Here is a 10,069-nt window from a genome sequence, read left to right as displayed (position 1 = left end):
ATTAAAACTCCTTTAAGCCAGTCAAATTACACAACCTAAAAAAGAAGTTTGACTAACAAATAAATCACCAACGCGACTTCACAAAATTATAGATCTTACAGATTTAGGCATAGTTCACATCAGGCTGTACAATTTGGCATGATATTTATTATTTAGCAATTAGCATTTGACAAAACAAAAAGTGGGCCCGGGTTATAGTCATGGATGCCATTATTAGACCGTGTCAAACCCCAAATCCCAATCAACACACAAACAAAATCACAATAATAATAATAATAATAATAATAATAATAATAACAATAAAATTCTTTTACAAAGTGTTGAATCTTGAACATGACGACATGCTCATGAACACCCACCCACCACACCAAACCAAACCAAACCAAATCTTCTAATTCACTCCATCAGTTTCATCTCTTTGAAACATTTGGTGGGTGGGTTTTGATTAGGAAGATAAAATGAGTGCGATCGATAAGGGTGTGTTGGATGATATTATCAGAAGGTTATTGGATGGTAAAGGGGGCAAACAGGTGCAGTTGTCGGAGTCAGAGATCCGTCAGCTCTGCGTCAACGCTAGACAAATCTTTCTTTCTCAGCCTAATCTGCTTCTACTTCATGCTCCCATCAGGATCTGTGGTATGGGTTTGATTATTATCAGTCTCAGTTCATCATGTGCTTGATTAGATTTGTGCTTATGTTTCATCTGATTTTCAGTTTTCTTGTTTGCCAAACAAGATTCTGGTGCCCTAAATTCCCTACTTATAATTGTGTGTGTGTGAACCACTTTGAGTTTTAAGAATTAAGAATTGAAAGAACTCTATGTAAAAATTTTTTTTGAGTTTTTTACATATACTTAAAAAAAATTACAGAATTTTTTACGCACCTAATCGACTTTTTACATATGTGTAATGGATGTTTAAATTAGTGTAATCAATGTACATCTTTATTCTTTCTCCTATTTAATTTTTTAATCACATTTAATCTCAATCATGTAATCTAATCTATTTAATTAAACGTGTGGTTAAGAATGGAGTTCTTAAAACTCAACAAGGATCTCAAAATATCCCACCCCTATATATATATATAGTGTTAGGATCAAATAGAAATGGTTCTTATATCGTACAAAGCGCCAGTAGCGAAGGAAAAAGTGACACAGTGACATTTTCGTAATTACACGTACAGCGTAAGAATGCTACAACATAATTTTCAACTAGCGTAATAATAATAATTATTATTATTATGTTATACTTTTACAAGTAGCGTAAACGCTACTTGTCATAAATATTATTACGCTAGTTGAATTTTGAGTTGCAGCTTAATTACGCTATACACGTAATTATGAAAATGCCACCGCGTCACTTTTTTCTTCACTTCTCACGCTTTGTGCGATAAGAACCATTTGTACATTAACCCTACATAAGCATGTGTTATGAAAAGTGATTATTACTTGTTAGCTTGTGGTGTCGAGAAACATGTCATGATGAATTCGTGCGCTTAATAACTTGGTTTGCATTTATGATAGGTGATATACATGGACAATATCAAGATTTATTGAGGCTATTTGAATATGGGGGGTACCCTCCTTCTGAAAACTACTTGTTTCTTGGTGATTATGTTGACCGAGGGAGACAAAGTTTGGAAACCATATGTTTGCTTCTTGCATACAAAATAAGGTACCCTGATAAGGTGTTTTTGTTAAGGGGAAATCATGAAGACGCGAAAATTAACCGCATATATGGGTTTTATGACGAGTGTAAACGGAGGTTTAATGTTCGTCTTTGGAAGATATTCACGGATTGCTTTAATTGTTTACCCGTTGCTGCATTGGTTGATGATAAGATTCTTTGTATGCACGGTGGCCTTTCTCCGGATCTTGAGAATTTGAAACAAATTAGGGAAATCGAGAGGCCCACTGAGATTCCTGATAACGGGCTTCTTTGTGATTTGTTGTGGGCTGATCCTGACCCTACAATTGAGGGGTGGTCTGATAGTGATCGAGGCGTTTCGTGTACGTTTGGAGCTGATAAAGTTGTTGAGTTTTTGAAGAAGAATGATCTTGACCTTATTTGCAGAGGGCATCAGGTGAAGTTAGCCGTTTCGACACGTTTTTTTTTAATATCTAATGAAAATTTTACATGATTTTGATAATATGACCTGCTTTAAGTATAGGTGGTGGAGGATGGTTATGAGTTTTTTGCTAAACGAAGACTCGTGACAATATTTTCGGCTCCAAATTATGGAGGGGAGTTTGACAATGCAGGTGCACTGTTGAGTGTTGATAAATCTTTGGTGTGTTCTTTTGAGATATTGAAGCCGCCTGATTCTTCAAAAAAGCCCGGGACGTCTAAGTTACCGCTTAAAAAGGTAAACCGAGTTTAATTATTGAACGTGCATGTCGTTTTCATTTCATTATTCTGCATGTGAAGATATGTGTAGATAATCTGACTTTTCTTGCTTTAATCGATTGATCTCGGTTATTTAACACATTTAATATTTGTCTTTTTCTAATTATGTAGACATCAAATTTTCTCTTGATTGTTTGACCTTAAAACACGACCCATCTTCTATTATGAAATCTGACTTTGACGGTTAACGTTAATCAAACTTTGATCTTTCCAAAATAAATGCAACATTTTTTATTTGAATTTAGTCTCTTTCCTGGAAGGAAACTGTTTTCTTAAGAGTAAGATAAAATTACTGATTTACCCTTTTCTCTTAACCTAAAATTAGAGACGACGATACACACTTCCATTTCGTAGAACATGTTCTCTTTTTTGATATCATGGAAAACGTCGTTTTTGGTCACTTTATCTATTACCTTTTGTAAATATTCAGAATTTGTTTACCAAAAATCTGATTATCTTATTACAGCTGATTATTTAATATCGCATAATCATTTCTGAAATGCACACCAAACACCCCATATATGGCAAGTTTAAACATGTTATTTATTTTCTTAAATAAGCATCACCTGCGTAACACTCTTGTTCATTGTTTTTCTTGTATGTTTGAATATAGCTATGGGTATTTTCTATAAAACATTCATTTTTTCTGCAAGAAATATTCATCTTTTTTCTACTAAAGATTCATCTAACACTCTTGATCATTGTTTTTTTTATATGTTTGGATATTGCTATGGGCATATTCTATAAAAGATTTATCCTTTCTATAAAAAAGATTTATCTTTTAAACTAAAACTTCATCTTTTCTATAAAAGATTCATCTTTAGACGAACCATTTCTCTATTCGGAGGTCAGTCATCAGTCATGAAGTTTTATAATCAATACTTACCCTTTATTGACTTGTTTTAACAGCCGCCAAAAACTTGAACAGCCTGACACAAAATCGCACCGGAGGAATAGTCTTTTAGCCCCTTTGAAGAAGCATCATATGTCAAAATGATCAAATCTGTAAGATCAGCAAATCTGAAGGTAATATAAGTAATCTGCAGAAACTAAGATGTTTCAGTGTAGTTTCTAGTTGGTTGGTTGGTTGTTATTCGACATATAGATTGAAAAAAGATCCCTTTTGAGGTTTTGCTAGCTTGGTATATTATCCGTATAATCTGTTTTCCTTTGGAGATTGTATGAAGCTTGTGTTTTGGCAATTTAGGATCATTTGCGCTTAGAATGGATCTATTCATGCTATGTTTATCTGTAAGGGTTAAATAAAAATAGATCAAACGAGTCGAATGCGCAGAGCATCTTCTATCGATGGAAGCTATCAAAGTGTAAGATTTTGTTATTATCCTAGGATTTATAAGAATGATTTCGGCATTGCGACACGTGATAGGGATGTAAATCATACTAAATTGGCTTAAGACCGGATTAGAGACCACGAAGTGTGAAAACAGTAGATTGTAAACCAGACTAAGTTGGGTTAAGACCGGATTAGAGACCGCAAAGTGTGAAAACTGTATACCAGAAATTGTGCATCCGATATTTACCGGTATCTTCACCATAATGTGGTTGTTACATCTGGTAAGATATATCGATCTTTACCCATCGCCAACAACAATAAAATTTACAACGTTACTATTAAAACCTAATTATCAGTTTGATTTATCGCTTTTAAATAGTAGCTAGTAGTGTAACATATATGTTAACCCATAATGAGGCAATTAGTTAATTATATTGAAACCAAACATGTGTTACAATGATGAGATTTAATTAACAACAATATATATTGCTTAAATATAAGATTACAAACTCACACTTATGGCAATCATAAATAAATAAAACATTTATAAAAACTTTAATTTACAACCCCACATTTGTGACGAATCTCACCTTTGATCCCTGTTAATACACCAACAGAACCTAAACGTACCATAGCTGCAGCAAAGTCCTTTTTCCAAGCGATGGGGTTATTCGCATAGTTGGTTACCGTCGTGGCTGTTACGGTACTATCAACAAGAGCCTCATCGGACGAGAACAACACCCGTTGTTGTTTAAGGTTACGGTAATATTGATTATCTAGACGATTTGGAGTCACTAGATCAAGTTCGGTTGTCATAGACAGTTGGTTCTTCGGGCATTGCTTTTTCAAGATGGTTGCGTATTTTGGATCCAACGTGGGATCCGTACCATTACCATTAAAAAAGTAGAGACGGGACGCAACAAAGCTGCAATCGGTTCTACCTATAGAGTGGGCTCCAGAGAGCGCCACTAGATCTCTAACGCTCAATCCTTTATCTTCAAACGCCTTTTTCAGGCTCTCTAAATCAGAGCCCGGTGACGGAAGGTCGACTTCAGCACTATTAGAAACCCTTCCGTCGCGTCTTCCTGAAGGTGTATCGTAAGAGAACCCACCAACAATGTTGGTGCTATCTCGGGCTGCAAAGGCCAATATGTCAGCACACGAGACGGTTTTTGGACATGCGGCTTCTAGCCTGGCCTTAGCCTGATCTATTATCTCCAGTCCTCTCAAGGTCCCCTTATTCGCACCTGCATCTTGCTCGGACTCATCTTTCTTAAGTAGAAGCGAAGCATCACAACCCTGATATTTGATTTCAAAAGTTGAAACTGAGTAAACGCTACAACAAATACACAAAATCTGTGACGGAACTAGATGGTGAAACTCGTATTTTTGTTTTTTATAAAAAAATTTATTTTATAAAAATTTTCTGACTTGTCAGCGGACCGGTTTCGCCACTATGCAAAGTATGCATGAAATGTTTCAAACTGCTTAAAGAAACATTACAACAATGTTCACATTTATATCTAAATATCTAACACAACAAATTTAGTTGTAAGTATTACCCTGACAAAGCAGTCATGGAAAAATAGTCTAATGATTCCAGCAGCCATTCCCGGGTTCGCTGTGACTGCCTTCGTCACTGTATCTCGCACAATCTGCTCGGCTGCCGGACATGTGGTTCTGTAAAACCCTATTTTCAACGGCTTTTGAGCTTCGGATGCATCAAAAGCCGTTAAAATCATGGCGTAAAAAGTGAGCTTCAGGAGCACAATAACCACCCTAGGCATGTTTATGGCCTTGGCTGATTATTGATCTTCTCCAATGTGTTTGAATTTGTCTCAAAAGCATGTAACAAATATATATAAGCTCAAAAGTTATGACTTGGTCTTTGAATTCATTACTAATTAATTGAGTTTTCCAAAGAGAAGATAATAATTGAGATTAGCTTCCAATAGAAAGCTACAAAACTTACTGCATTTTACTTTGGTATGTTCATTTGTTGGCTTATATTCCCTTGTTTCTATGTAATTATAACTATATTATATACATAATGTTATATTTTATATATTATATAGCCTACAAGTCTAACTAAGTTTACTTAAAAGTTCTTTAATTTTAAAAGCAAAATTTCCTATTTATCTTGCATTTGCAAGGATTTGAACCCGTAACCTTGCATTTGAACTTATTATATATTTTTAGGTCGATAAAATATTTTCCATTCCAGAGTCAAGAAGCACAAAATTCGTTTTGAACGACATTAGACGTTTTTTTTAAAGTTCAGAATGCATATTAAATCTGTTACACTAGATATGTGATATTTCACTACTTTTCAGAATTGCAGTAAATTTATTATACTTTTATATAATTTACGTACCGTGATATAAACAGGCATGAGAGTAAAAAATAAGCATCTTAAATCGTGTGAATATAAACTAGGTTGTTACCCGGCGCGTTGTGCCGGGCTATTATGTTGGTCGGGCGTCGTTTCTGTAAGTTGTCGCGAATTCGGTTGGTATCGGCTACGTTCTTTACTGTACCAAAACTAAACCCAAAAAATAATTCCTCAAAATAACGTATTTAAAACAAATTAAAAAAACAAAACATCACACCACCTTACGTTTTTGTTGCCTGATTCAGTATGAAATCTATTTAAAAAAAAACAAAACGAAAACCCAAAAAAAAAAAGCTTAATTAAGGTTTGAACTCAGGACATGTAGATTACAACAATACAATACCAATACAACAGCTTCCTTTTTTGTTATTTTAACTACTTCCAAATGAATAAATAGCTAAACCGATTTCGAAATATTAAAAAAAAAAAGAAACCCTAAAAACCCAACTTAATTAAGGTTCGAACTTACGACATGTAGGTTACGACATAACAACACCACCACTGCAACAGCTTCCTTATTTGTTACTTTCACTACTTCCAAATGACTAAATAGCTAAACTGATTTCGAAATATTAAAAAAAAAGAGAGACTTAATGGATGCCACATAACAGCCACTGATTGGACCAACAACAAAAGTACTTTAGCTATATGATTCTCTTTGTATATAGTATGACAAATGGATGACTTAAAATAATATTGTTGCATTTTAGCCATCTTATTTAGTTGTATCGTTGGCCGGCTTGAATCATTAATCTTGAGAGGGTCAAAGGGGTTTAATTTAGTTCTAAAATGTGATTACGTTGACGTGTTAATTATTAACTAGTGGAAGTGGCCGTGCGTTGCGGCGAGGCTTGACAGGAATTCAGTTATTAGCGCGCGATTCGATTCGATCATTATGGTACCGTCGTTTGCTATAGCCAATTTTCTATTTGGTATAGTATATGATATAGAGAAAAAAAATACATTTAACAACATTCGGGAAAAGATAATTTAACGGGCACATAGAATTAACTTGATGTCAATTAAGACAAAATTAAAGTATAATCAAAGTATCTTATCCATGTGACCTGCGCCTTTAAATTTGACCCTCCAAATTTTGTAACAATGTTGACTAAGTTGGTTTTTTGAAACACGTCCTATTGGAAAACCTTTTTTGTAAGTAAACAATGTGCATCAGATATCGAATTCGATTTATACATGTTACAACTTGTCATTAATAGCAATCTCAAGGGCATTTTGGAATAAGGAGTTCTTAAGAGTATAAACAATTTGGTGTATAAATAGCACTTGATTGTTCATGTTCAAACTGATTCCGTATTAAAAATAGTTGTATCGTAAAATTATGTAATTAACTAACTTATAAATTCAACGAATTCAGCATATATGCTTTTACGTAGACTTTTGAAATCAACTGTCCTTGTTTCTTTAGCTTACGGATGTTGATTCTTCAAAAGTTTTGATATATTAGGTAAATAAACTGTTGATTATATCCTTAAGACATTGGTAAAACATAAACCCTAACATGTTGATTCAATCATAAATAAGAAGTTAGACATCATACTAATAGAACTTACTTGTAGAAATCGAGATCATAGAGACATGATGACTCCTGATTCGGTTCCATTATGATATCACTGATTGATGGAGATCTTAGAGAGAAAGTTATTGGTGTGTGTTTTCAATTCTCTGTTGTTGTTATGTGACATCTAAGGGAAACCCTAATATATATATATATATATATATATATGGGTGTGTCTATCAAATAGCCCATATATCTTATGGGCCTAGTTAGGTTATTTGACTAATCATAATTATTTAAATGGTAATAAGGCCACATTTTATGGGATTTTCCAACATTCTCCCACTTGGCCGAATAACCATTTATGATGAGTAATTCGTTAAATAAGTGGCCAAGCTAAACACTCATCAAGTTGTACATTAAAGCTATAGTAGATAGTTACAATCATTCGAGTTGCTGATAACTCGAGATCCCCAACAGTCATACTACAGCTGAACATACGGCATTTAAAATTTAGTGTCAAATAACTGGAATAAACCCTTTAAGGTAATTAATTAATTTGCATAAATTTTGTCTATAGATCATAATGTGCACATAATCTTTATTATAGACAAAAACAAAGCATTCGAGGAAATCATAATAATTCATACACACCATATGCTATTATACAATGTCTCTACTTATACCCATCTGTGTTATAAGTTATCAGATATTTATGGGCAGGAGACCTTAAATTATCGGATCCTTATAGCATATTTATAGTGTTAATGTATTCGATACAAAGGTTATTTTCATCTACTCGTTCACGTACGACTACAAACAATTGCATCAAAACATAATGCAGTGCACTCGAACTTTTACTGTTCGAGAAACTAATGGCAACTGGCTTATTAAAGTATATCTTCAATTTTCATGATATGGAGTTAAACAATTTTGAGTCCACTTATCAAATTTTCAAGCAATATTCCATGGCACGTTGCATTGTACGCTACAACATATTCAGCCATCATTATGGAGATTGTTAGCTATTGCTTATGACTCCTCCATGACATTAGTCCGCCTATCAACATAAAGAGGTACCCAAAATCTGATTTCTTATCATTTTTGCATTCAGCAAAGTAAGAATTGTAAGAGTCAATTACTTCCAAATTATCAATTATTTGTATGTCAAGCTTCTTTTGTTGTTTATAGATATCGCAATATTTTATTTATTGTCTTACAATGATCTAGACCATAATGAGATTGATAACGGTCTAACATTCCAACAATAAATGTGATAATTTGACGAAAACGAACTTAACTATACATCACGCTTCCAACTACTAAACCATAATGTATCAATTTCATTCACTCCTTCTAAACCTCTATTTTCGGACATTTAAAATGAAACGAAAATACCTCCTTTAATTACTGGAGCTACTAATGGAAAGCAACATTGCATGCTATATCGTGCAAGAACACGATTAACGTAAGCCTTTTGAGACCGACCTAATGTCTCATAGATACGATCCCGCTGTATTTTGATGTCTAATACGTAAGGGGCTTCTCGGAGATCTATCATGTCAAAATTACGTGAGAATGATCGCTTTGACCGATGCAATAAATCTAAGCTATTACTTGCCAGAAAAATATCTTCCGTGTAAATGACAAGTATAGTAAAATTGCTCCCACTCATTTTGAGGTAGGTGAATTGATCCACTTGGTTTTCATAAAGCATGTATTCTTCATAATTTCATCGAACTTTAAGTACCATTGACGTTATATCTATTTTAGCCCATATTTGGATTTCTTTAGCTTACAGACTACATGCTCCTTACCCTCAGGATTAAATCCCTTAGTTTGAGTTATGAGCATGTCTTTATGCAAGTCACCATTTAAGAGAGCAGTTCTTGACATTAATCTAATGTAGCCTTAAGTCATAATTTGCTACTAATGTCATACCAATACTCAAGGAAACCTTCTATAATGCAGGTGAGAAGGTTACCTAATAATACTCTCTTTTGGGTATAGCCTTTAGCAGTCAATCTTGCTTTATAATTTTCGACGTTTTCGTTTGAGACTAATTTGGTTTTGTAAACCAATTTACAACCTACGGGTTTTACACCCTCAGGTAATTTGACCAACTCCCAAAGGTCATTCTTATTCATGGAATCAAGCTCATCAATCATAGATATATTTCATTCACAAGACTGATCACTACTAATGCTTTCATTATAAGAGGCTTGATAATTATACTTTCCTAAATTCAAATCATCTTCATTAAGGTAGGTTACATAAGCATCAAAGTTAGAATGCCTTTTAGACTTGTATGACCCTCAAGTTGATTTTCAGGTTCTTGATTATTAATGGGTTCAGGGTTTTACTCTTGTGTGTTTGGTGTGCCTTAACTCTCAGGAATATTTGAAGCATTATTTTCTGAGGAAACATTAGGTGGTGCAGTGCTATGTACAAGAGGTTTA

The 10,069-nt window shown here is 34.0% G+C and overlaps 2 protein-coding genes across 2 annotated transcripts; one reads left to right on the top strand and one right to left on the bottom strand.

Annotated features, from left to right (window-relative positions):
- The first annotated feature begins 449 nt into the window (after nt 1-449).
- On the top strand, nt 450-3,576 carry LOC143552638 (serine/threonine-protein phosphatase PP1). Its single transcript, XM_077042823.1, has 4 exons — nt 450-636; nt 1,523-2,082; nt 2,170-2,364; nt 3,315-3,576. The coding sequence occupies exons 1-4, from the start codon at nt 459-461 to the stop codon at nt 3,327-3,329; spliced, it is 948 nt and encodes a 315-aa protein (XP_076898938.1). The 5' UTR covers nt 450-458; the 3' UTR covers nt 3,330-3,576.
- Nucleotides 3,577-4,254: 678 nt separating this feature from the next.
- Nucleotides 4,255-5,508, bottom strand: LOC143637000 (peroxidase 5-like). Its single transcript, XM_077104501.1, has 2 exons — nt 5,262-5,508; nt 4,255-4,998 (listed from the first exon to the last, which is right to left on the bottom strand). The coding sequence occupies exons 1-2, from the start codon at nt 5,484-5,486 to the stop codon at nt 4,255-4,257; spliced, it is 969 nt and encodes a 322-aa protein (XP_076960616.1). The 5' UTR covers nt 5,487-5,508.
- Nucleotides 5,509-10,069: the final 4,561 nt, after the last annotated feature.

The sequence above is a fragment of the Bidens hawaiensis genome, unplaced genomic scaffold, assembly GCF_021521415.1.
Source record: "Bidens hawaiensis isolate Kalapana, Puna unplaced genomic scaffold, B.hawaiensis_p1.1 tig00000055_1, whole genome shotgun sequence".
Taxonomy (NCBI): Eukaryota; Viridiplantae; Streptophyta; class Magnoliopsida; order Asterales; family Asteraceae; genus Bidens; species Bidens hawaiensis.
Note: the sequence above shows the minus strand (reverse complement) of the source record. Positions and strands in the feature narration are given on the sequence as shown.